We start from the raw sequence: 27,462 nt of genomic DNA on the forward strand, positions 1-27,462 counted from the left end.
ACCTGAGTTCGATTCCTGGCTCTGGTCACTGTCTGTGTGGAGTTTGCACGTTCTCCCCGTGTCTGCGTGGGTTTCCTCCGAGTGCTCCGGTTTCCTCCCACAGACTGAAAGACGTGCTGGTTAGGATGCATTGGCCGTGCTAAATTCTCCCTCAGTGTACCCGAACAGGCGCCGGAGTGTGGCAACTGGGGAATTTTCACAGTAACTTCATTGCAGTGTTAATGTAAGCCTCCATGTGACACTAATAAATAAACTCTAATCTTTTAAACTTATGATTGAGACAAACGCCAGATTTTCCCGGCCATTCCCAGCGACGGGATCTGCCGGTCCTGCCTACCAGCAGTGGCGGGTGCGAACAATGGGAAACCCCGTTGGCAGCAGCAGGACAGGAAGATCCTGCCACCAGGCAATGGCGGGCCACCTCCACCGCCACCAAACACGCTGTGGGGCGCACCCGGAAAATCCCACCCAAGGTCTTTGATGAAGCCACTGAAGATAGTTGGATCTTGGCCAAGTCACATACACACGGATGTCTAATTTAGTGACTGTTCCTGAATTACAATTTACTCCCTCACACCCTCACTGTCAGCTTTGATAAACTGCAGCAAGTTTTAGCCACTCACCCATATTTTGAGTTGTAAAGTTTGATGCCTTTTGTCTCAGGCATTGAGTACTGGGCCTCGATTATGTGGTCGCATTTGATGTCATTCCATCCTTTCCTATCCTTAATCTGCCATTGGTAATGCTTCCCTGCAGGCTGCCTCTTTGTTCCTGTGGATTTTGAAAAGAATAATTCAGAGAAGAAAAACATGAATAATAAAAAATATTTCACATTTCCACAACTTGCCAGTTATAGAGTGACCCATACAAATGGGATGATCACCTGCTGATGTCATTCTCCATCCCCCAGTCTTCCTCCTCCCCCTGCCCCCCGCCATGTCCCAGTGTAACTCAGCAGAAACTGGAACAACAGCATCTCGCCTCTCAAAAAGACACTTCACCACTGGAGTCATTTTTCATAAACTTCAGATCAGAACCATTCTTTGGACCCAGTTTTTGTTTACATAATAAGGAAAGGTTTGGAACTGTACAGCAGGTCGGGCAGAGATGTGGAGAATGCTTTTCCTTTGAACTGAGGCCCAACCAGAGATTTCCCCGACCGTTCTGATAGGACAATGAGATGTCGAGGGATTGGTTGGCAGTATTGTTCCCTGGTACACCTCACCACACATTAACTTTGCCTTGTTCCATTTTCCTGTTTATCACTGAATCTCTCTGACTTCACTTCCCATCACAGATTTTCCTTTCCGCTCATTCTTATCTTTCTCCTTTCCTGATCTGCACTCGCTAAAAATAATTTCAACAACTTTTATTGATATAGCACCTTTAACATAATAAAGTATCCAAAGGCATTGCACAGGAACATTATAAAAAAACATTGTGTTGTGAAGTGACAGAGTCAGCGATTCGACAGAGGCAGCGAGACGGCAGAGGCAGCGAGACGACAGAGGCAGCGAGACGACAGAGTCAGCGAGACGACAGAGGCAGCGAGGCGACAGAGTCAGCGAGACGACAGAGGCAGCGAGACGGCAGAGGCAGCGAGACGACAGAGGCAGCGAGACGACAGAGGCAGCGAGACGACAGAGGCAGCGAGACGACAGAGGCAGCGAGACGACAGAGTCAGTGAGACGACAGAGGCAGCGATTCGACAGAGGCAGCGAGACGGCAGAGGCAGCGAGACGACAGAGGCAGTGATTCAACAGAGGCAGCGAGACGACACAGGCAGCGAGACGACAGAGGCAGCGAGACGACAGAGTCAGCGAGACGACAGAGTCAGCGATTCGACAGAGTCAGCGAGACGACAGAGTCAGCGAGACGACAGAGGCAGCGAGACGACAGAGTCAGCGATTCGACAGAGTCAGCGAGACGACAGAGGCAGCGAGACGACAGAGGCAGCGAGACGGCAGAGGCAGCGAGACGGCAGAGGCAGTGATTCAACAGAGGCAGCGAGACGACAGAGGCAGCGAGACGACAGAGGCAGCGAGACGACAGAGGCAGCGAGACGACAGAGGCAGCGAGACGACAGAGGCAGCGAGACGACAGAGGCAGCGAGACGACAGAGGCAGCGAGACGACAGAGTCAGCGAGACGACAGAGGCAGCGAGACGACAGAGGCAGCGAGACGACAGAGGCAGCGAGATGACAGAGGCAGTGATTCAACAGAGGCAGCGAGACGACAGAGGCAGCGAGACGACAGAGGCAGCGAGACGACAGAGGCAGCGAGACGACAGAGGCAGCGAGACGACAGAGGTGCAGGGAGCGAATTCCAGAGATTAGGGGTGGGATTTTACGGCCTTGCTCATCCCGAAACCGTTAAATCCTGCCTGAGGTTAACGGACATTTCCGTTGTCCGCCTCTCATCCACTCCGATTCCCATGATGGTAAAATTCCGGCCAAGGAATCTGAACACATGGTCACCAATGGTGGAGCAATTGATATCAGGGGTGCTCAAGAGGCCAGAATTTGGGAGCTGAGAGATCTTGGAGGGTTATAGAGAAAGGGACAGAGAAATTGGAAAGTAAATATGAGACATTTTACAAATGTCACTGCTGATGGTTTCAAGAACACAATCCCCTTCATAAACAAACTCACTTCCTGGTGTGGCTTCATCTGATGAGGAGGATGACTCAGTGTCGGAACTCATCCTGTGGCTCAGTCTACAAGATCCCCTGTATTTGCAGTTTCCATTGAAGTAATACTTGCAAACATGCAGGTATGTGCAGTTCCTGTTCTTGCATTTACCTTCGTTGTAATATTTACATGGCTGGAAGGAAAGAGAAATATTGAAGTTAAGAAGCAGTTTGTTGAAGATTCCAGGCGGTTTCCCAGGCTGTCCAGTTCAGGCACTGAGACACAAGAGAAAGGCTGAAGTACTGGAGACAGTATATGGACAAACCCCAAGGCTTAAACCAATGTTGTTAGGGGTTGGAGACATTAGGACCAATTGGAGAAATGTAGAATCATAGTATCGCATAGAAGGTGGCCATTTGGCCCATCATGCCTGTCCCAGCTCTTTAGACATGCTGTCTAATTAGTCCCACTCCCTCTGCTGTTTCTCCGTATCCCTGTAAATGTTTCCTTTTTAAGTACAGACCATCCTGACTTGGCTACATTATCATCATTCCAGCATTATTGTCGGGCAAAATCCTGGAACTGCCTCCTTCACAGCACCATAGCAGCATCTTCCCCAGGTGGGACTGACTGCGACTGCCCAAGAAGACAGCTCACCATACCTTCTCAAGAGCAACTGGTGAATAGGCAATAAATGTCAACCTTGGCAGAAATATCCCAGAATTATTATTTTACCTGTTGGAAGCGTGGCCCTTGACAGGGAGGGATTCGAGTCCAACCGGTGGCTGAATTCTCTCCATGACCCTCATTGTTCAAACTCACAGGTGATTGATGCTCACCCAGTGACTCAGTGAAGAGCTGTGCCTTCAAATACACGGTGGGGAGAAAATAATGTCCACGTGATTGAAATGCAAATTATCAAAATGTACTCACCTTACATTTTGCTTGACTGTGTACTCTGTTGAATAAAGTTCTCCATCTCCACTATCTCATGGGGCTTCCATGACTTTTACTCCTCCTGACCACCTGATTTGACCATGTTATTTTTTGCATTAGGCACTTACCGTAGACGCTGTTCTCTCTGCCTGACTCCCCCTGAATCTTTCTTCATCAGATTCTCCTCCAGTAAGACTGTCTGTATCGCTGCCACTCGCCCCTTCATTACTGTCATCATAGTCATCGCTGTAGTTATCATCGCCATAGCTGTCTTCCTCTTAAGAGAAGGAAGGATGAAAGGCAGATTTGTATTTTTATGAACAAAATATCGCGGACATGGAAACCTGAAATAAAAGCAAAAAATGCTGGAAAATCCCAGCAGGTCTGGCAGCGTCTGCAGAGAGAATGTGTGTGTGACTCTTTGATTTGATTTATTATTGTCACATGTATTACTATACAGTGGTAAGTATTGTTTCTTGCACGCTATACAGACAAAGCATACCGTTCATAGAGAAGGAAAGGAGAGAGTGCAGAATGTAGTGTTCCAGTCACAGCTAGGGTGTAGAGAAAGATCAGCTCAATGCAAGGTAAGTCCATTCAAAAGTCTGACAGCAGCAGGGAAGAAGCTGTTCTCGAGTTGGTTGGTACGTGACCTCAGACTTTTGTATCTTTTTCCTGATGGAAGAAGGTGGAAGAGAGAATGTCCGGGGTGTGTGGGGGCGTTAATTATGCTGGCTGCTTTGCCGAGGCAGTGGGAAATGTAGACAGAGTCAATGGATGGGAGGCTGGTTTGCGTGATGGACTGGGCTTTTGTATTTCTATAACCCCTTTCACCATCTCGCAAATCTTTTAGATGAATGAAGTACTTTTAAATTGTAGTCAATGATTAATGTCTACAAAGAAAAAAGGGGAGATACATAGAATCCTGACAGTACAGAAGGAGGCCATTCAGCCCACCGAGTCTGCACCGACCACAATCCCATCCAGGCTCTATCCCTGTAACCCCACATATTTACCCTGTTAGTCCCCCTGGCACTAAGGGGCAATTTAGCATGGCCAATCCACCTAACCCACACAGCTCTGGGCTGTGGGAGGAAACCGGAGCATCCGGAGGAAACCCACACAAACACGGGGAGAACGTGCAAACTCCGCACAGACAGTGACTCAAGCTGGGAATTGAATCCAGGTCCCTGGCGCTGTGAGGCAGCAGTGCTAACCATTGTGTTAAGGTGCCGACCTGTCATACTTACTCCATCACGCCACACACCACTGGAATTCAGGTGTGGGCATCGACCATGCTGTGGAGGGAGTTTCTTTTTCTTCATGCTGGCCTGGCAGCTGTGGCCACCATGTTTTCCTCTCTCTCTCTCTCTGTTCCCTCTCCCTCTCTCTGTTCCCCCCTCTCTCTCTCCGTTCCCTCTCTCTCTCTCTCTCTGTTCCCTCTCCCTCTCTCTGTTCCCCCCCTCTCTCTCTCTGTTCCCTCTCCCTGTGTCGTATCCCAGTTGTCTGAGATTGGCAAGTTGTGGCTCATTTCCTGATACCTCTATGGGGCAAGGCCAGAGGTGGGGTGAGAACCACCTCAGCCGATACGCTGAGGGTTGAACATTCTGCACCACATTTCAGCTACTTTGCAACGGAGCTAAATCACGCCCCCTCCCCATCCCACTACCACTTATTTGAAAAAGGCTGAGGCACCTTTAGAGCGTGCCTCAAGAAGGAGATGCGCTCGCATTCTCCCTTCAGTACCAATGGTGCCACCCATCCAAGGTGACAGGCTCTCCAGTTGGATTCTGGCAGCCTTAGGAATCTACACACTGGCATTAATTGAATGGTGGGCATCGAGGCTGTCTCCTAGAGGATGATATGGGTAGGTGCACTGCCAATAGATGCAGAATCAGGATTGGGAAATGGCTCTGGCTATTGAGTGTTTCAGAAGTTGTTGAAATCTTTTGCCTTTGTCTCACTCCAATACCCTTCACCTCCCTTCATTTCCAGCACATAATGGAAACCTTTCTCATTTACATTACTGGGATCTTTACTGACAATGCTGTATTGAAGGGAAACATAGATAAACACATGGAAGAAACAGCATTGTAGAATAATGTTGATAAGACCATGAAAAATAGGAAGAGTAGGCCATTCAGCCCCTCAAATCTGTTCCGCCATTCAATAGGATCATGGCCGATCTGACAATGTTCCTCATGTCCACTTTCCCACCCTTTCCCTGTATCCCTTGAATCTCTTCCTGATCAAAAATCTATCTAACCTCAGCCTTAAATATACATAAAGTATAAAAGTTGGGGTCTGATGTTGCAGATGTATAGAACGTTGGTTCGGCCGCATTTGGAATACTGTGTCCAGTTCTGGTCGCCACACTACCAGAAGGACGTGGAGGCTTTGGAGAGAGTACAGAGGAGGTTTACCAGGATGTTGCCTGGTATGGAGGGGCTTAGTTATGAGGAGAGATTGGGTAAACTGGGCTTGTTCTCCCTGGAAAGACGGAGGATGAGGGGAGACTTAATAGAGGTGTATAAAATTATGAAAGGCATAGATAGGGTGAACGGTGGGAAGCTTTTCCCCAGGTCGGTGGTGACGTTCACGAGGAGTCATAGGTTCAAGGTGAAGGGGGGGAGGTTTAACACAGATATCAGAAGGACATATTTTACACAGAGGGTGGTGGGGGCCTGGAATGCGTTGCCAGGCAAGGTGGTGGAGGCGGACACACTGGGAACGTTTAAGACTTATCTAGATAGCCACATGGATGGAGTGGGAATGGAGGGATACAAAAGAATGGTCTAGTTTGGACCAGGGAGCGGCGCGGGCTTGGAGGGCCGAAGGGCCTGTTCCTGTGCTGTATTGTTCTTTGTTCTTTGTACATAAGGGGCCGATTTTTCCAGCCGCACTCGCCCCAAGACCGGAAAATCCCACTCAACGTCAATGGGCATGGTCCGTGTCCCGCCTGCTAAGATTCCCGTGGTGGGCAGGATGGGAAGATTCCATCCCTGGACTCTGCCTCCACAGCTCTCTGTGGCAAGGAGTTCCAAAGACTCACAACCCTCTGAGGGAAGAAATTCCTCATCTCTATCGTAAATGGCTGCCCCTTGATTCTATGACTGTGCCTCTGGTTCTAGACTCTCCCATGAAGGGAAACATCCTCTCAGCATTTACCCTGTCAAAGCCCCTTAAGAATCCTAGATGTTTCAATGAGATCACCTCACATTCTTCTAAATTCCAATGAGTAGAGACCCAGCCTGTTAAACCTTTCCTCATAAGACAATCCCTCCATATCGGGGATCATCCGAGTGAACCTTCTCGGAACTGCCTCCAATAAAATAATATCTTTCCTTAAATAAGGGATCAAAACTGCTCACAGTGCTCCAGATGTGGTCTCACCAGCACCTTGCACAGTTGCAGCAAGACTTCCCCACTCTTACACTCCAACCCCTTGGAAATAAGGGGCAACATTCCATTAGCTGTCCTGATTACCTGCTGTACCTGTGTGTTAGCTTTCTGTGTTTCGTGCACAAGTCCCCCCAAGTCCCTTTGTGTTACAGCTTTCTGCAGTTTTTCTCCATTTAAATAATATTCTATTCTTTTGTTTTCTCTTCCAAAATGAACAACTTCACATTTTCCCACATTATACTTCATTTGCCAACTTTTTGCCCATTTAACCTGTCAATACCTCTTTGTAAACTGTATCCCCCTTGCAACTTGCCTTTCCACCTATTTTTGTGTCACTTGCAAATTTGGCTACAGTACATTCGCTTCCTTCCTCCAAATCATTAATCTATATTGTAAACAGTTGCAGTCCCAGCACTGATCCCTGTGGAACCCCACTGGTTACGGATCACCAACCTGAAAGAGAACCCCTTAACCCCACTTGCTGTTTCCTGTCCATGAGCCAATTCTCTATCTGAGGCAATATACTACCTCCAACAACATGGGCTCTTATCTTAATACTTAACCTTTTGTAAGGTACCTTGTTGAATGCCTTCTGGAAGTCCAAATACACCACATCTACTGGTTCCCCTCTACCCACTGTGGTTGAGACTTCTTCAAAAAATTCTAATCAATTTAGCCATGCTAAATTGACCCCAGTGTTGGGGGGATCAGCAGGGTAAATATGTGGGGTTACAGGGCCTGGGTGGGATTGTGGTCAGTGCAGACTTGATGGGCCAAATGGCCTCCTTCTGCACTGTAATGATTTTATGATTCTATGATAATTAGTCAGACATGATTTCCCTTTTCTGAAGCTATGCTGACTCTGCCTGATTAGGTTATGATTCTGATGAGGTGAAATGAAGAATGGGGTGGGCGTTAATGTGGATTCTAAACACCAACACGAAGCCTCAAAACAAGCAAAATATTGCAGATGCTGGAAATCTGAAATAAAAACAGAAAATGCTGGATAAACTCCGCAATCTGTAGAAGGATCATTTCAATCGGAAATGTTAACTCTGTGGGACTTTACAGCCTCGCTCCTCCCGAAACCGGAAAATCCTGCCCGAGGTCAACGGACCTTCCCATTGTCCGTCCCTCGCCCGCTCTGATTCCTGCTGCAGGTGGGGTGATAAAATTCCAGCCTGTATTCTCTCCACAGATGCTGACAGACCCTGCTGAGTTTATCCAGCATTTTCTATTTTTATACCAACATGGATCCGTTGGGCCGAATGGCCTATTTCTGTTGTTGAATAAATGATATACAGGCAGTGAGAAAAAAAACTAGCCCCAAAGATAAACTTTCCAGCCGATTCTGCCCCTCTGTCAGAGTGTTTGGAGCCTATGTCCCTTCCTCTCCAATTCCCTCTCACTTTCGTTTCGTCTGATGCAAACTGGAAAGTGAAACTCCGAGAGGGGCGGCCTATAACTTGGGACAAGGTGTGAATGGGGTCTCTGGGGGGGTGGATACTGACCCAGGGGCAGAGGACTCTGTATTACTGGGACAGAGACAGCAACCAGAAGGTCATTCAGATCCAGCAGATCTTTAATACGAGGTTGGGATCAAGAATCTGACTGCCCCAAGATGCAATCAGTAATACTCCCACATCCCTCAGGGGCAATCTCAATCTGGCAGCCGGTGGTGAACCAGGGCAGGAGGAAATTGACACCCGAAATTAACGCCAGGTTAGATGTGACCCTCCCCCATTGAGAATGGGGATTTGATCCCCAAAACTCCACTCACCATCGGTTGAATCCTCTCTGGAAGCCATCTCCAGATCTGTCACAGGATTCTGTTCCTCGGCAACAAACTGCAAATTAACTTTCGATTTCCCCTGTCTCGCCTTCTCAAAATTCACATCCAACCAAAGCGCGGGGGGCGGAGATAGACTGCACTGAACTGTACAGAGGAGGGAGAGAGATCGCTGCCAGAATCTCAGCTGAGGGTTCCCATTACATGAGGCTTGTTAAAAAGAGTTTGACATTTAGGATCACACTTTAAAAAAATAATTTCTCGGGATGTGGCAAAGGCAGCATTTATTGCCGATAATAATAGAAAATGTTGGATAAACTCAGCAGGTCTGGTAGCGTTACCCTTTCTGCCTTACACAAAGCTCTTACAACTCCAGTCCAAAGATGTGCGGGTTAGGTGAATTGGCCGTGCTAAATTGCCCCTTAGTATCAGGGGGACTAGCTAGGGTAAATGCATGGGGTTGTGGGGATAGGGGCTGGGTGGGATTATGGTCGGTGCAGACTCGATGGGCCGAATGGCCTCCTCCTGCACTGTAGGATTCTATGATTCGATGATAACTCCAGACATTAGCTCTGTATCTCTCCACACATGCTGCCTGAGCTGCAGGATTTCCCCAGCATTCCTGTTTTTATTTCAGATTTCCAGCATCTTCAGTATTTTGCTTTAATTGTCCCCTCCCTCGGTGCCCTCGAGAAGGTGATGGTGAGCAGCCCTCTTCACCCCTTCTGTTTACCTAAAACTATTACAACAAATACCCTTGGTCAATAACCAAATAACAGGTTCAAAATAATTAGACAAATCTAATTGGAGTAACTATAAAAATAACAATTACAACCATCGAATTCCTACAGTGCAGATGGAGGCCATTTGGCCCATCGAGTCTGCACCGATTCTCTGACAGACCATTTTACCCAGGTCCTATCCCCGTAACCCTGTAAACACTACTCGCTAACCCCCCCTAACCTACACATCTTTGGGCACTGAGGGAGAATTTAGAATGGCCAATCAACCTAACCTGCACATCTTTGGATTGCGAGAAGAAATGGGAGCACCCGGAGGAAACCCACGCAGACATGGGGAGAACGTGCAGACTCCACACAGACAGTGACCCAAGCTGGGAATTGAACCCAAGTCACTAACGCTGTGAGGCAGCAGTGCCAATCACTGTGCATAAAATAACAGCAAGGCTAATTGCTGCAGCAATCTAGGGGAGGGGTTCATTGCGAATATCCAAATGTTACCGTCTCAACTTATCCGCTTCGCTGTTAACCTCACAAAGAGATACTCAGAGACCAGAACGACCTGAAAGATATATGTGGTGGCACAGTGGTTAGCACTGCTGCCACACAGCACCAGGGACCCGGGTTTGATTCCCGGCTTTTTAAAAAGTTCTTTATTTATTCATTCGTGGGACATGGGCATCGCTGGCTGGCCAGCTTTTATTGCCCATCCCTAGTTGCTCGAAGGCAGTTGAGTGTCAGCCATATTGCTGTGGCTCTGGAGTCACATGTAGGCAAGACTGGGTGAGGATGGTAGATTTCCTTCCCTAAAGGACATTAGTGAACCAGATGGGTGTTTCCGACAATTGAGAATGGTTTCAGGGTCATCATAGAACATAGAACATAGAACATTACAGCGCAGAACAGGCCCTTCGGCCCACGATGTTGCACCGACCAGTTAAAAAAAAACAAAAACTGTGACCCTCCAACCTAAACCAATTTCTTTTCGTCCAGTAGATTCTTAATTCCAGATTTTTTATTGAATTCAAATTCCACCATCTGCCGTGGTGGGATTCGAATCCGGGTCCCCAGAACATTAGCTGAGTTTCTGGATTAATAGTCTAGATTAATAATAATAATAATTCTGGATTAATAGTCTAGTGATAATACCACTAGGCCATCGCCTCCCCCATTGCCTCCCCAGCTTGGGTCACGTCTGTGTGGAGTCTGCACGTTCTCCCCGTGTCTACGTGGGTTTCCTCCGGGTGTCCTCCCACAGTCTGAAAGAGGTGCTGGTTAGGTGCATTGGCAATGCTAAATTCTCCCTCAGTGTACCCGAACAGGCGCCGGAAGGTGGTGACTAGGGGATTTTCACAGTAACTTCATTGCAGTGTTAATGTAAGCCTACTTGTGACACTAATAAATAAACTTTAAACTTTAACATGGGGGACCCATTGGGAATCCCGACAGAAGCACATCCCCACTACTTACACAGGAATTTCAAATTTCCCATTGCCAGATTTACCATGTACCGATCGCTCCGTGATTGGCTAGAACCTTGAACTGTTTGCCTTATACTAACGTTGGATTTTACCCAGATTTACTCAGTGCTTTCCATCACAGATATTAAACCAGTGAAATAAAATGCAACACCTCGCATTTATCTGAATTAAACTCCATCTGCCACACCTTGGCCCACTGTCCCAATTGATCAAGATCCCGTTGTAGTCTTAGATAATCTTCTTCACTGTCCACTACACCACCAATCTTAGTGTCATCTGCAAACTTACATGCCTCCTATATTCTCATCCAAATCATCCAAAGTAAAACTGTTTGAAATAAAACCTGAAAATGCTGGATAATCCCAGCAGGTCTGGCAGCATCTGTGGAGAGACAAACAGAGTTACAGTTTTGAGTCCATATGACTCTTCTTCAGAGCTTCAGCAGGGTGGAAATGTGATGAATTATATAGTTAGAGAGGGAAACTGGAGGAACAACACCTTATCTTCCGAGTAAACACATTACAAATGAAGGTCCGGCAGGATTCAGGGTAGAACTCTCCTACCCTCGTTTCAAATACAATAATGCACTGAGATATTTTTTGTCCAGCTGAAATAGATGAAATGCCCTAAAGATGGCACCTCTGACAGTGCGGCATTCCTTCTTCATGCAGCAAGTTGTTGTGATTTGGAATGCATTGGTGAGGCCGCAGCTGGAATACTGTGTGCAGTTTTGGTCCCCTTATTTGCGGGAGGATATATTGGCCTTGGAGGGAGTGCAGAGAAGGTTCACCAGGTTGATACCAGAAATGAGGGGTGTTGATTATGAGGAGAGACTGAGCAGATTGGGTTTGTACTCGTTGGAATTTAGAAGGCTGAGGGGGGATCTTATAGAGACCTATAAGATAATGAAGGGGCTGGATAGGGTAGAGGTGGAGAGATTCTTTCCACTTAGAAAAGAAACTAGAACTAGAGGGCACAGCCTCAAAATAAAGGGGGGTCAGTTTAGGACAGAGTTGAGGTGGAACTTCTTCTCTCAGAGGGTGATGAATCTCTGGAATTCTCTGCCCACTGAAGTGGTGGAGGCTTCCTCGTTGAATATGTTTAAATCACGGATAGATGGATTCCTGATTGGTAAGGGAATTAGGGGTTATGGGGATCAGGCGGGTAAGTGGTACTGATCCACGTCAGATCAGCCATGATCTTATTGAATGGCGGGGCAGGCTCCAAGGGCTAGATGGCCTACTCCTGCTCCTATTTCTTATGTTCTTATTGTCTGTATAAAGGTTCAATATTAACCTGCAAAAGGGAATTGTCCAAAGCTTGAAAAGCTGAAATTTACAGAGCAGAGGGCAGAGGGAATTGGACTAATTGGATAGCTCTTCCAAAAAGCTGGTATATGTGTGATGGGCTGAATAGCCTCCTTTTGTATTCTAAGATACGGTGGGCAGGAGTTTGTGCTTTGGGTCAGGATTTTGACATCAAGGCCAGGCGCGGGTCCTGACCCGGCACTGTGTTAGGCACACAGTGACCTCACAGCAATATGCCTGGATTGGCCAAGTAATAGCCAGGGGTGGGGGTTGGGGGGGGACGGGGAGGGGCGGGGTGGTAGAGTCTTAGAGTCATGCAGAGCAAAAAAGGCCCTTCAGCCCATCGCGACGACACCGACAATATTTACCACTGAAGTCGCGCCTATCCCATTTTCCTGCACTTATATCCTTGAATGTTATGATATTTCAAGTGCTCATCCAAATAATTTTTAAAGTTTTTAAGGTTTCTGGTCTCCACGACCTTCCCAGGCAGCACACTCCAGATTTCCACCCCCTTTGAGTGAAAAAATATTTTCTCAAATTCCCTCTGAATCTCCTCCCCCCCGCCCTAAAACTCTGCCTCCCTCGTGACTGACTCCTGAACCGAGGGGAACAAGCTGTTCCCTACTCACCCTGTCCATTTCCCTCATAATCTTATACACCTCAATCATGTCCCCCCTCATCCTTCTCTGTTCTGGAGAAAACAATCCAAGCCTATCCAGTCTCTCCTTATAGCTCAAATGCTCCATCCCAGGCAACTTCTTGGCGAACCTCTTCTGTACCCCCTCGAGTGCTGTCACATTGTTCCTCTAATGAGGTGACCAGGACTACACACAGTACTCCAGCTGTGGCCTAACCAACGCTCTGTCCAGCTGTCCGATGAAGGACTCTGGGCGGGCTCTCGAAGCTGCTGGACCAATAGGAGGCCTCTTGCACAGACGAAGCTGCAGCCTCCATTCTGGGCAGCGAATTGAGAGGCTTTTTCTCAGCACCTTTAAAACTTGTGACAAAAAAAGGCCACAGTTGCCGGGTGACCATTGTGAAGGGGAGGGCGACCTCGGGCTCTGATCAGGAAGGCAGCTTGTGTGTTGGGAAGGGGAATGGCGACTTTAAAGCCAGCCTGGAGTGCTGCCTCCCGCCACTCTCATTCCAAAATTCCACTTGCTCTGATCAATGGCCTTAATTGATCTTTTAATTACCTCAATTGGTTCCCCACTGACTGCAGACGGTAAACCCCGACTCAGCATCCGGTTTATGTTATTTATTAGTGTCACAAGTAGGCACGTTAACACTGCAATGAAGTTACTGTGGAAAATCCCCTAGTTGCCACACTTTGGCGCCTGTTCGGGTACACTGAGGGAGAATTTAGCACGGCCAAAGCACCCTAACCAGCACGTCTTTTGGACTTTGGGAGGAAACCGGAGCACCCGGAGGAAACCCACGCAGAAACGGGGAGAACATGCAGACTCCGCACTGACAGTGACCCAAGCCAGGAATTGAACCTGGGTCTCTGGTGCTGTGAGGCAGCAGTGTTAACCACTGGGTTGAGGATGATCATGGAGGAGGTGTTGTTCCCTATCCTTACTGATTGTGGTCTGTGGGTTAGGAAGTTCAGGATCCAGTCACAGAGGGAGGAGCCGAGGCCCAAGCCACAGAGTTTGGAGATGAGTTTCATGGGAATAATGGTGTTGAAGGCTGAGCTGTAGTCGATAAATAGGAGTCTGACATCGCTGTCTTTGTGGTCTAGGTGTTCCAAGGTTGAGTGTGGGCCCAGGGAGATGGCGTCTGCTGTGGACCTGTTGCAGCGGTCGGCAAACTGGCTACTGAGCTGTTGGCAATTTTAAATTGCCCCGCCACTGGCTCAAAGTCCTGGAACTCCCTCCCCAGCAGTTCCATGGGTGTAGCTGCAGCGATTTAAGAAGGTAACTCACCTTTCAAGGGCAATTAGGGATGGGCAATAAATGCTGGACTTGCCAGTGACACCCACATTCCCATGAAAGAATAAAGAAAAAGTTTCACTGCATTGTAGGGCAGTGCCCTCTGCATCCAGCAGGTGTCAGTAAAGTACAGGATATGTGATTGGTAGAAGGAAGGGTTCCAGCCAGACCGGGTGCGAAACACTTTATTGAGTGTGACATCGAAATCAAGACTTTTTACTTCTTAATTTTAATAAGAAACACGGTAAACAGGCTGGGCTCATGAGAAAAGGAACGACAGCGAGTAACCTGATAGAGATCTTTAAAATCATGAATGGGTTGGATAGGATAGATGTAGAGAAAATATTTCCACTTGATGGGGTCTGGAATTAGGAGCCACAAGTTTTGTTTCATTCATTTGTGGGACATGGGCTTTGCTGGCTGGGCCAGCATTCATTGCCCATCCCTAGTTGTCCTAGAACTGGGTGGCTTGCTCGGCCATTTCAGAGGGTAGTTGAGAGTCAACCACATTGCTGTGGCTCTGGAGTCACATGTAGGCCAGACTGGGTAAGGACGGCAGATTTCCTTCCCTAAAGGACATTAGTGAACCAGATGGGTTTTTCCAACAATTGATTCATGGTCATCAGTAGATTCTTAATTCTAAATATTTATTTTTTATTGAACTCAAATTCCACCATCTGCTATGGCGGGATTCAAAACCAGATTCCCAGAACATTCGCTGAGTTTCTGGATTAATAGTCTAGCGATAATCCCACTGAGCCACCGCCTATAAGATAATCACTAAGAAATCCTATCGGGAATTCAGGAGAAAGCTCCTTATGCAGAGAGTGATGAGATGTGGAATTCATTCCCATACGGTGCCATTGAGGGAAATATTCCAGATACAGTTAAGGGGAAGGTGGATAAACACAAGAGGGGGAAGGAATAGGAGGGTGCGCTGATGAGGTACAAGGTTTGTGTGGACCATAAGCACTGGTGTGGAACCCATTGGCCGAAAGGCCTGTTTATGTGACACAAATACTGTTTGTAAAAAAGTGCCTTAAAAAACGTGCACGGACAATGTCTGCTCGGCCATGAACAAAGAGTCTTTAGACCAAAAATCACACAGAAATATCAAGCTGCAAGAACCCAGAACAACAACATGACGCATTTATATAGCATCTTTACTGCAATGATTTGCTCCAAGCTGCTTCACGGGAGCACGGTCTAACAAAAACTGACATCGTGCCGGGTAAGCAGATATTTGGACAAGTGCCAAATGGGGCAGATGATGAGAGGTACTTTTTGAGGAGAGGGAGGCAGAAAGGCAATGAGGTTTCAGGAGGGAATTCCAGAGCTTGGGGCAGAGGCAGCTGAAGGCAGTGAAGTGGGAGAAATCAGGAATGCATAATAGGCCAGAATGGGAGGAAGCTGGAGATCTCAGAGTGTTGTGAGGCTGGAGGAGATTGCAGAGGTAGGGAGGGGTGTGAGGCTGGAGGAGATTGCAGAGGTAGGGAGGGATGTGAGGCTGGAGGAGATTGCAGAGGTAGGGAGGGGTGTGAGGCTGGAGGAGATTGCAGAGGTAGGGAGGGGTGTGAGGCTGGAGGAGATTGCAGAGGTAGGGAGTGTTGTGAGGCTGGAGGAGATTGCAGAGGGAGGGAGGATTGTGAGGCTGGAGGAGATTGCAGAGGGAGGGAGGATTGTGAGGCTGGAGGAGATTGCAGAGGTAGGGAGGGGTGTGAGGCTGGAGGAGATTGCAGAGGGAGGGAGGATTGTGAGGCTGGAGGAGATTGCAGAGGTAGGGAGGGGTGTGAGGCTGGAGGAGTTTGAAAACAAGGATGGGAATTTTAAAATGGAAATGTCACTGAACAATAGGTCAGTGAGCACGGGGAAATGGGATTCGACTGCATTCCCAGTTATACTTGAAAAGGCAGAGCGATGTTGGACGTTGATGATTCCTCTCTTCCGAGAGAATATTGGACGGACAGTAACTGCCGCCACCCCCTGTGGTGAATACTGATTCCTGTTGTAGCTTCTAGAGGCTGGGGACTGGTTCCTGGCTGGAGTTGGGGGGGTGGGGGGAATGTGTTCCAGGAGACTGGGGGAAGCTGAGTGGGAGTATTGTGAACATCACAAGATGTTGGTCCAATCTAATGTCTTTGATTTGATTTGATTTATTATTGTCACATGTATTAACATACAGTGAAAAGTATTATTTCTTGTGCGCTATGCAGACAAAGCATACCGTTCATAGAGAAGGAAAGGAGAGAGTGCAGAATGTAGTGTTACAGTCACAGCTCAGGGTGTAGAGAAAATATCAGAATCAATGTCAGAGTCAGTCCGAGTTCCTGAGATCATTTGGATTTTCTGAAGGGGATGCAGGGGAATTTTCCAGGTCGCTCTCTGCTTGCAGGCGGTTAGATAAAGTTTGTACTTCCTTTCGTAACCCTGGGACACCCCAAGGGTGCGATCTTACGGGCCGTTCACACCATGTGCAACCAAACTGCAGCAGGATGGGAAAATCCCACCGGCGTACTTTCAAAGTGCGGAAAACATAGAAACCAATTTATGCACAGCAAGATCCAACAAATAGCAAAGTGATAATAACCAGGCAATCTGTTTTTTCTTATGATGGGTGAAGGAAAAATATTGAGTCGGGCACCGGGGAGAATTCTGTTTAAAGAATCTTTTACACCTATCAGAAAGGGCAGGTGTGGCCTCAGTTTAATATCTCATCTGCAAGATAGCAGCTCTGATAGCACAGCACTCCCACAGTACTGCACTGGGAGAGTCTGGAGGGAGATAATAAAGAAAGTGAATGGAATGGAAAGTGAATGGGCGAGGATATGGCAAATGGAGTATAACGTTGATAAATGCGAGGTTATACACTTTGGAGGAAATAATAACAAATGGGATTACTATCTCAATGGAAACAAATTAAAACATGCTACCGTGCAAAGGGACCTGGGGGTCCTTGTGCATGAGACGCAAAAGCCCAGTCTGCAGGTACAACAGGTGATCAAGAAGGCAAATGGGATGTTGGCCTATATCGCGAGGGGGATAGAATATAAAAGCAAGGATGTCTTGATGCACCTGTACAGGGCATTGGTGAGGCCGCAGCTGGAATACTGTGTGCAGTATTGGTCCCCTTATATGAGGAAGGATATATTGGCATTGGAGGGAGTGCAGAGAAGGTTCACCAGGTTGATACCAGAGATGAGGGGTTTGGATTATGAGGAGAGGCTGAGGAGATTGGGTTTGTACTCGTTGGAGTTTAGAAGGATGAGGGGGGATCTTATGGAGACTTATAAGATAATGCGGGGGCTGGATAGGGTGGAGGCGGAGAGATTCTTTCCACTTAGTAAGGAAGTTAAAACTAGAGGACACAGCCTCAAAATAAAGGGGGGTCGGTTTAAGACAGAGTTGAGGAGGAACTTCTTCTCCCAGAGGGTGGTGAATCTCTGGAATTCTCTGCCCACTGAGGTGGTGGAGGCTACCTCGCTGAATATGTTTAAAGCGCGGATGGATGGATTCCTGATCGGTAAGGGAATTAAGGGTTATGGGGATCAGGCGGGTAAGTGGTACTGATCCACGTCAGATCAGCCATGATCTTATTGAATGGCGGGGCAGGCTCGAGGGGCTAGATGGCCTACTCCTGCTCCTATTTCTTATGTTCTTCTGTTCTTATGAATGTTGGCATTTATAGCTAAAGGAATAGAATACAAAGGTAAGGAAGTATTGTTGCAACTATACAAGGCATTGGTGAGGCCGCACCTGGAGTATTGTGCATAGTTTTGGTCCCCGTATTTGAAGAAAGATGTAGTGACATTGGAGGCAGTTCAGAGGAGGTTCACTAGATTGATTCCAGAGATGAGGGGTTTGTCGTATGAAGAGAGATTGAACAGTTTAGGCCGATACTCTCTGGAATTTAGAAGAATGAGGGGAGATCAAATTGAGGTATACAAGATGATAAAAGGTATGGATAAAGTAGACGTGGAGCGGATGCTTCCTCTTGTGGGACATTCTAGGATGAGAGGATAAGGGATAGCAAATTTAAAACAGAGTTGAGGAGAAACTACTTCTCCCAAAGGGTTGTGAATCTGTGGAATTCGCTACCCCAAAGTGCGGTGGATGCTGGGACAGTGAGTAAATTTAAGGAGGAGTTAGACAGATTTTTAATTGGTAATGGGTTGAAGGGTTATGGGGAGAAGGCAGGAAAATGGGGATGAGGAGCATATCAACCATGATCGAATGGCGGAGCGGACTCGATGGGCCGAATGGTCTAATTCTGCTCCTATATCTTATGAGACTCAAACCCCCAATCTTCCAGCTCAGAGGCAAGAAAATGTGAGTGAGTCACAGCTGACAGACTCCGGGAGAGCTGCTCTGATTCCAAAAGAAATCATCAATGGACATTCCTCTGAAACCAGGAATCCTCCTCAGGAAGGATGACCATAAACACTCACCTGATGAAAGAGCAACGCTCCGAAAGCTCGTGATTCCAAATAAACCTGTTGGACTTTAACCTGGTGTTGTGAGACTTCTTACTGTGCCCACCCCGGTCCAACGCCGGCATCTCCACATCATAAACAAAGAGGAGGAAATGCGGAATGAATCGTACAATGGAATGAAATGCTGGATGGAATGTTTGTGTGGGAACAGTAGTTCGGAACAGTAAACCCGGGGACTGGTTAGAGCAGGACTGGATCAGGGTCCTCACTGTTTTAAAAATCACATTGTTGGTTTTAATAGATTCCTAGATTTCTACCTGGAATTTTTGAGGCAGCTCCAATTTCCGTGTCCTCTCCTGTCTAACCGCACTCGGAAATGAGTCACTGCCTCACAATGAGAAGGAGCCTCAATTCAAGAAAGGCTTTGGACATTGTTGATTTCATTGTATTTCTGAAAAGGGACTGCAAAATGACACTCACCAGTGACCCCGCTTGCTGCTCGTCATCGGATTAATTCTGGATTAATGAATGAGGCTCAGTTAAAGGATTGGAAAGTGCGTACCTTCAGATGTCAGCGGGTCAGACTACTTAGTGTCCAGCTAGGTGCCCACCTTTTGTGTTTCTAACGGTGTTGCTGCAGCGTTCGGTGTAGGAATAATAACCCTGTCAGCTCTGGGACAAAAATGTAATCCCAGCGCAGACACTAAAGACTCTTTACTCCTTCCCTTTCCTTCTACTTTTTGCCCCATAAAGGATCAGGTATGAATTGATTTCCAATCTAATTCCCAAAGGACCGGCCAATAATATCATTGCCACTATGTTTAAAATTAATCCACGATTAGACAGGGGAGGTCCCCTCAGAGGCAGCACCCCCCCCCCCCCCCCACCGGGTGGGGAATCTAGAACAGGAAGGCACATTCTCAGGATAAGGGTCTGTCTGGATTGAGATGAGGAGAAATTGCTTCACTCAAAAGGTTGTGAATTTTTGGAGCTCTCTAAGGCAGACAGCTGAGCATTTTCAGTCTCTGAGCGTGTTCCAGACAGATGGAGAGCTCGATTGGATAGTAAGGAAATTGAAGGGTTTGAGGAGCAGGAGAAAGTTTATTTATTTTATTCGTTTATTTATTTAGTGTCACAAAGTAGGCTTACATTAACACAGAATGAACTTACTGTGAAAATCCGCTAGTCGCCACACTCCGGCGCCTGTTCGGGTACACTGAGGGAGAATTTATCACGGCCAATGCACCCTAACCAGCACGACTTTCAGACTGTGGGAGGAAACCGGAGCACCCGGAGGAAACCCACGCAGACACGGGGAGAACGTGCAAACTCCACACAGTCAGTGACCCAAGCCGGGAATTGAAGCCGGGTCCCTGGCGCTGAGGCAGCAGTGCTAACCACTGTGCCGCCCCGGGTCCCTGGCGCTGTGAGATAGCAGTGCTAACCACTGTGCCACCATGCTGCCCTGGGTCCCTGGTGCTCAGGCTGCAGTGAGAACACTGAGACTGAGGTAGAATATTAGCCATAATTTTAGTGAAAATCACAGCAGGCTCAATGGGCCAAATGCTTTACCCCTTTTTTAAAGTAATTTACTGCAAATTGAGTCCTTGTTAGTCACTGTTGTAATCTCGGGAAACAGGATAACCGATTTGCGGAGAACATGCTGAAAAAAACAGGAACAGGATAATTGCCAGATAAACTGATTGCTTTAACAATGTTCTTTAAGCGATAAATATTAACTGAATCCTTCTCCTCTTCAAATACTGACTCTGGGATGTACACACCAGCAGACAGACATGGTTTCAGTTTAATATCTCATCTGAAGAATGTCACTGACAGTGCAGTACGCCCTCAGACATGGAGTTCATCAGCTGAACCATGGTGCGGACATCTCCTGCCACAGAGTACACATCCTGCACCAAGATCTCCACTGGGGACGCCACCCTCGCAGTGTTAGCTTCGCTGCACTAGTGTGATAGCATTATCTCCTCAGACAGAAGGCAATGGGACTCCTCCAGTCGGCCTTGCAGTCCAAAGTGGGTTGCTGTCACTCCTGCCTGATACTCACGACTCTGCCTTTGCAGCTCCATCAACTCTGGGAACCGGACCAAGGGGCACATCATCGGCAAGGGGCTCAGCAGAGCCTTGGACTCTGGAATCCCTCTGAGTGCTGGTTCCCTGGGGAAATCCCTACACCTGCCTGCTGTGGATCTTCAGCTGTGCGATGCTCACCAGTGAGTGACCCAGAATCCTGTCTACGTAGTGAACCCACCGAGGTGCGAGTATCTGCGCTGGTGCCAGGTACGGTGACAGCTGTGACACCTCTTCAACGGTGGGGTTGAAGAAGTCCCCCTCAGAGCTACTCGTGTCCGTTGGGTCTCAGGGGTCACAAGAATGGTCCGGGCTGCTTGGTCTGCAAGAGAAGGGAGATTAGTGTATCACAGGAGATAAACGAGGGGACATTGATTACCGAGACTTGGACTGTGTGTCTTGAGGATCTGACTCCCCACTTCACCAGTAACGTGGGCACGCTCTTCCTCTTCCCCGGCCAACTCAAGGACTCGCTCCTCAAATTGTGTGAAGGTTCTGAGGTCAGGCATGACTCCGGCTGCGCGTGCTTGCTCACACTTTTTGTGGTTGAGATTGTCCTGCAATGACGCAGATAGGAAGAGTGTAGGCGGCAGTGTTGACATTGGAGGTGGTGATGAGGTGTGCCAGGCGTGGGTTTTGAGTGGGAGCTGGAGTGTGAGGAGCACAACAGCGAGTAGGGTGGAACATGGTGATTGGGGTAGGAGAGCCTCCTTACAGGTGTTGGCAAAGACTGAAGTGGCTGGGTGAGAGATGAAGGTGGAGATGGGAGAGGGTGTGTGGGGGAGCGTGCATGCAGCTGAATTACCCTGGCTGAGTGTAGAAGATCGTTCATTTTCTTGCGGCACTGCTGCTCCCTCCTCTTCTGTAGTGAGCTGGCACTGGCCAGGGCTGCCACTGTATCCCAGGCAGGGATGGTGACCCTGCTGGAAGGCTTTGTGCTGGAGTGGGAGGAGGGTGCATTCTGCCTCTGCTCCATTCCATCGGGAAGTCTGGTCGGGGCTCCCTCTGAGAATCGCGGTGTGGGTTCCTGGCTGCTGTCCCCTGCAGTTGCTGTGGAACAAGTGCCGAGGGGCCGTTTATATGCAGCCCCCCAGCGATTGGCGCGATTATGTTGAGCCGGGGCGGGTGAATCAGAGGGAGGCCACCACGGGTGCAATGTGATTCTCATGAACTTAAAAACTTTGGTTAATCAGGCTCCAGACTCGGTCAGAAATTACACCACAGCTGCCAAAGGGATTCACGCCATTTTTCTCACTGGAACTGACAACACCTTGGCAAATTCTGGTAAGATCACTCCCTGAGCTACATTCACCTGGCATCTTTTACGTAGATATATACCCAAGCGCTTGACAGAAGCTTTATCAGACCGGGAGTGAATTCCAGACGCTAGGGGCGAGGAAACTCTGCCTATACTACTCTGAAATAACCCGGTAAGCCACTCCGATGAATCAACACTCCCGTCAGGGGGACGTATTTTACACAGAGGGTGGTGGGGGCCTGGAATGCACTGCCAAGCAAGGTGATTGAGGCGGACACGCTGGGATCATTTAAGACTTATCTAGATAGCCACATGAACTGACTGGGAATAGTGGGATACAAAAGAATGGTCTAGTGGGCACATGAGCGGCACAGGCTTGGAGGGCCAAAGGGCTTGTTCCTGTGCTGTTATTGTTCTTTGTTCTAACACCTTCACAAAGAAGAAATCCTGAGAGGACACCTCCACCTCGGTAACGCTTTCTCAAAGAAGCTTGCCAGGGACAGTAACTTCCTGCTTCACTGGTGATGCCTCATTCTAGAAAAGAATTAGTGTATTGTGGACCTGTTTTCCAAAACAATTCCCAGAGTTGTTCTGTCATCTGCCCCTTCCGGTGTTCTTAGCTAATGATGGGTGTGGATGTTTTTTATTTTCTCCTTAATATAACAGCATAGAATTATTGTTTCATAGAATCCTTACAGTGCAGAAGGATGACATTTGATCCATTGAGCCTGCACCGACTTTCCAAAAGAGCATCCTACCCAGGCCCTATCCTCATAGCTCCCTGTATTTTCCCCACTAATCCCCCTAATCTACACATCTTGTGAAACTAAGGGGCGATTTAGCATGGCCATTCCACCTAACCTGCACATTTTTAAGTGTGGGAGGAAACAGGAGCACCTGGAGGAAACCCAAGCAGACACAGGGAGAATGTGCAAACTCCACACAGACGGTGACCCAAGGCTGGAATTGAACCCAAGTTCCTGACGCTGTGAGGCAGCAGTGCTAACCACTGTGCAGATCAGGAGCCGCATATTGATGGAAGAAAGAATGTGTATTACAACTCCAATGTTACCACCACAACTGTAAGGGGTGTAGGATTTTGTTGGGTCATGACTGTAACAAGGATAATACCTGAACAGAGACATTTTATCCATGAGGAAAGACAAAAAAGGTTGGAACTCTTCGTTTGAACAGAGATGGTTGAGGAGTGACCTAATAGAGATCATTAAAATTATCAAAGGGTTTGATAGGGTGGATGTGGAGAAGATATTTATACCTATAGGGAGACCAGAATGTGGGTAATAAACATAAGACAATAGGAAACCCTGGGGAATCTTCTTTACCCAGAGAGTGGTGAGAATGTGGAAGTTGCTGCCAGAGGGAGTGGTTGAGGGAAATAGCCTCACTGCATTTAAGGTGAAGCTGGATAAACACTTGTTGGAGGAAGGAATGGAAGGATATGGTGATAGGGTCTGTAGTATTCAACTGTTCATCTTTTGTATATGATAGTGTGCATCTGCTGACTGCTCTCTGTGTGCTACTAGTTAGGCCTGGGTGTGATTACAAAAAAAACCAAACTAAACTGAGACTAAGGTGCTGTATCCATGAAAGCAGTCATTTTAAAAGCATTGTAAATAAAGCTGTTACTTAGACATAGAAACCGGTGTGTCATCTCTGCATATCTCCAATGCATTAAACACAACGGGGTGAAGGGATTTTCACGTGGAACATAAACAGCAACATGAATCTGATGGGCTGAATGGCCTGTTTTTGTGCTGTACATACTATGAAATTTCATGGAAGATATGCAAACTCTTTTTCTTGAAATAAATAGCAAGTTAAAGTAATATTGATCGACAACTGTTCTGAGTAAATACATTTCTGCGGAAGGCGCAAAGCATGGTGGGTGCGTGCACTGTCCTTTTACACTTGGGAACCTGGGCTGGAATCCAGCTAAGGTTGAGGTGACCGCAGCCTCTGCAATGTGCAATGAGTTTGGGCGGGATGGGTCTGTTTATAGTGAAGCTGAAACCACAGTACAATGCTGTCTCTTAGTGCTAATTAGCAAGCTTAATGAGCTGGTGAAGATGACCAATGGGGATAATGAAAGTATCACACTAATGTAGTTGGGAATGCCCTTCCAAGACTAGGATTACAGCATCTTGCCCAGGGCACTTCCAAGGCAAAGCTGCTCCTTTATCTAATCTAAACTACCCGGTGCCTGGACAATGTCTGCAACGGAGAGTCAAGAAGTACTGAGCGCAATGTTATTATCTGAAATTTAAACATATCACCCTTTGGGATCAGTCTGATGTCAATGCAAAGTTAGTTAGCTTGCACAGATCCATTGGGTTGCTACTTTCTGTCGAGACATTGAACCAAGATCCTCTCATGCCCTCTCTGGGGATATAAAGATCCCATGACACTATTTCGAAGAGAAGCAGGAGAGTTCTCCCTGGTGAACCTGACCAATATTTGTCCCTCAATCAACATCATTAAAAAAGCAGGCCATTATCACATTGTTGTTTGCGGGAGCTAGTTCTGCTCAAATTGGAAGCTATGTTCCTACTCTGTAACAGTGACTAAACTTCAAAAGTACATCTTTGGCTGCAAAGTGAATCATAGAATCCCGACAGTGCAAAAGGCGGCCATTCAGCCCATCGAGTCTGCACCGACCATAATCCCACCCAGGCCCTATCCCCATAACCCCTCATATTTACCCCACTAATCCCCTGACACAAATGTTAATTTATCACGGCCAATCAACCTAATCAGTGCTTGCGAGATCCTGCATTTGTGAAAGGCAGTGGTGTAGCTGCCTCTCTCTCACTTGTTGATTGGGGTGATGTGGGTTGTAACGCTGTGTTACCCTCAGCAATGGGAAAGCCAGGTTACCGAGGACAGTATGACTGAATTGACAGGATTGAACGGGCCATGTCCCTAAGATCAACTGTGACACTCTCCAGCTTAACTGCTTCATGTCATGCTTTTAACAGACAAGAGAGGCTGCTGGGGTGAAAAAGCCCCAAAGCTTCAGGGCTGATGACTTCCTTTGAAATTGTGACCTATGATCTACCATAACCATCCTTGTCATTATACCTGTTATCATTAGCTTGACCTCTGTTGACCCTTTCAGACCCAATTTACGTGCACATTATAAATCACACCCCTCCGAAGAGGCAGGCAGAGCGATCGGCAAATGGCAAATCGAATTGTAAACTGGGACTAAACTCACTCAAAATAGAGAAGTTTGTCTTCATAATGACACTATTCAATCCAGTGAACAGTGCTTGGAATTGTTTCCAAACCGACAGGAGTTACTGGCTGCAGTAACTGGGGACATGGTGGAATAGTGGTAATGCCACTGGACTAGTAATCCAGAGGCACAGGCTAAATGTGCTTGGTTCATGGGTTCAAATCCCACCACAGCAGCTGGAGGAATTTAAACTCAGTTAATAAAAATTTAGAATTATAAAGTCTCAGTAATGGTGACCACAAAACCATTGTTGATTGTCCAAAAAGACCCATTTAGTTCACTAGTGTCCCTACCTGGTATGGCCTCACAAGCCACTCAGTCCAAGGGCAACAACTGCTGGCCTTTCCAGTGATACCCACATCCCAATAAATCATAGAGTACGGAAAAGGCTCTTCGGCAGATTGAGTCAGCACCGACACTTAGAAACACCTAATCCCATTTGCCAGCACTTGGCCCATAGCCCTGAATGTTATGATGTACCAAGTGCTCATCCACGTATTTTTTAAAGGATGTGAGGCAACCCGCCTCTACCACCCTCCCAGGCAGCGCATTCCAGACCCTCACCACCCTCTGGGTAAAAACGTTTTTCCTTGCATTCCCCCTAAACCTCTTGCCCCCTCACCTTGAAGCTATGTCCCCTCATGACTGATCCTTCAACTAAAGAGAACAGCTGCTACTTATCCATTCTGTCCATGTCTCTCATAACCTTATACACCTCAATCAGGTCACCCCTCAGTTTTCTCTGCTCCCACGAAAACAATCCAAGCCTATCCAACCTCTCTTCATAACTTAAATGTTCCATCCCAGGCAGCATCCTGGTGAATCTCCTCTGCACCCCCTCCAGTGCAAAGAAAAGAAAAACTGTAATTGTTGTAAAAATAACAGGCTTCTCTTACTGGATTTTAGGAGACTTCCTACCCTTCCTTTAACATTGCTTCTGGTTGTAGAGTTTGTCTGTCCACAATTTATGTGATAAATCCACAGATAGTTGCACCTTCATTATTGTTCCTTTAATGGCTGCTTTAAGAGTTTTGGAGTGTTACTTGGGCTGCGCTACCAGTGGGCATGGTTTTAAGATGTTTATGACAAACAGCTGGTTTAGCCATTTATTGCCAGACCTGGCTGGGTGCAGATCAACAATAACAAATTGCATTTACATAGAGCCTTCAATGTTGTAAAACATTACAAGGAGTTTCACAGGAGTCCTATCAAACTGACGGCGGGCAACACAACTTGCCAGCAAGAGACGTAACCAAGGGTAGGTTTTAAAACCAACTTGAAGGGGGAGACAGAAAGGTAGAGAAGTTTAGGAAAGGAGTTACAGAGTTTGGGGCCCAGGTTGCTGAAGGCATGACCACCAATGCTGTAGTATTTCAAATCAGAAATGCTGAAAGTGTAGAATGGGTTGTAGTGTTGTTGGAACTTGCTCTTCTCCACCAGAACTGCTCTCTCATCCATCTCCCGTACCAAATATCTCCTTAAACCTCTCCTCCCTAACTCCAACATCCTCAGCACCAACAGCCGGTCACAAGAACACACATGAGAATACAAAATAGGAGCAGGAATAGACCATTCAGCCCATCAAACCTGCTGCAACATTCAGTATGGTCATGGCTGATCTTGGCCTTCAACTGCCTCTGATGCTTCCTTTCCTTCCTTTAACCAATGAAGACAAGCATCGCCCAAGATTCCCTATAGAATCTTACAGCACAGAAGGAAGCCAGTTGGCCCATCACGCCTGTGCTAGCTCTTTGAAAGAGTGATCCAATTTGTCACACTTCCCTTTTCTTCCCCCATAGTCTTGAAATTATTTGCTTTTCAAAAATTTATCCAATTCCCTTTGAAAATTCCTATTGAATCTGCTTCCACCACCCTTCCAGGGAAAGCATTCTAGATCATAACAACTCACTGCACAGTGCAAACTGTTCCTCTTTATTTACCCCACCAAAACTCATAATTTCAGTCAATTCTCTCCACAACCTCCTCTGCTCTAAGGAGAACAATCACAGCTTTTCCAATCTCGCCACATAACTGAAACCTCCCCAACCGGCTATCATTCTCGTGATCTCCTCTCCCAGGCCTTGGCAACTTACATCTAGAAAGAATCGGGGAATTGAAAATTAGAAGGCATAGGTTTAAGGTGAGAGGGGAAAGGTTTAAAAAGGACCTGAGGGGCAACTTCTTCAGGTGCGTATATGGAATGAA

At 47.3% G+C, this 27,462-nt stretch overlaps 1 protein-coding gene across 1 annotated transcript in view; it reads right to left on the reverse strand.

The window, feature by feature from the left end:
• The window catches only part of LOC144499037 (uncharacterized), a 78,312-nt gene extending 51,597 nt beyond the window's left edge, over nucleotides 1-26,715 (reverse strand). The window contains exons 1-9 of the mRNA XM_078221090.1: nucleotides 26,580-26,715; nucleotides 21,549-21,793; nucleotides 21,168-21,300; nucleotides 20,925-21,065; nucleotides 13,143-13,277; nucleotides 8,749-8,904; nucleotides 3,695-3,843; nucleotides 2,652-2,823; nucleotides 624-771 (exon numbers count right to left, since the gene is read on the reverse strand). Of these exons, the coding sequence (XP_078077216.1) occupies nucleotides 624-771; nucleotides 2,652-2,823; nucleotides 3,695-3,843; nucleotides 8,749-8,904; nucleotides 13,143-13,277; nucleotides 20,925-21,065; nucleotides 21,168-21,300; nucleotides 21,549-21,793; nucleotides 26,580-26,715 (1,415 nt within the window). The remainder of the gene's footprint in view (nucleotides 1-623; nucleotides 772-2,651; nucleotides 2,824-3,694; nucleotides 3,844-8,748; nucleotides 8,905-13,142; nucleotides 13,278-20,924; nucleotides 21,066-21,167; nucleotides 21,301-21,548; nucleotides 21,794-26,579) is intronic.
• Nucleotides 26,716-27,462: the final 747 nt, after the last annotated feature.

This window comes from Mustelus asterias, chromosome 9, assembly GCF_964213995.1.
Source record: "Mustelus asterias chromosome 9, sMusAst1.hap1.1, whole genome shotgun sequence".
Taxonomy (NCBI): domain Eukaryota; kingdom Metazoa; phylum Chordata; class Chondrichthyes; order Carcharhiniformes; family Triakidae; genus Mustelus; species Mustelus asterias.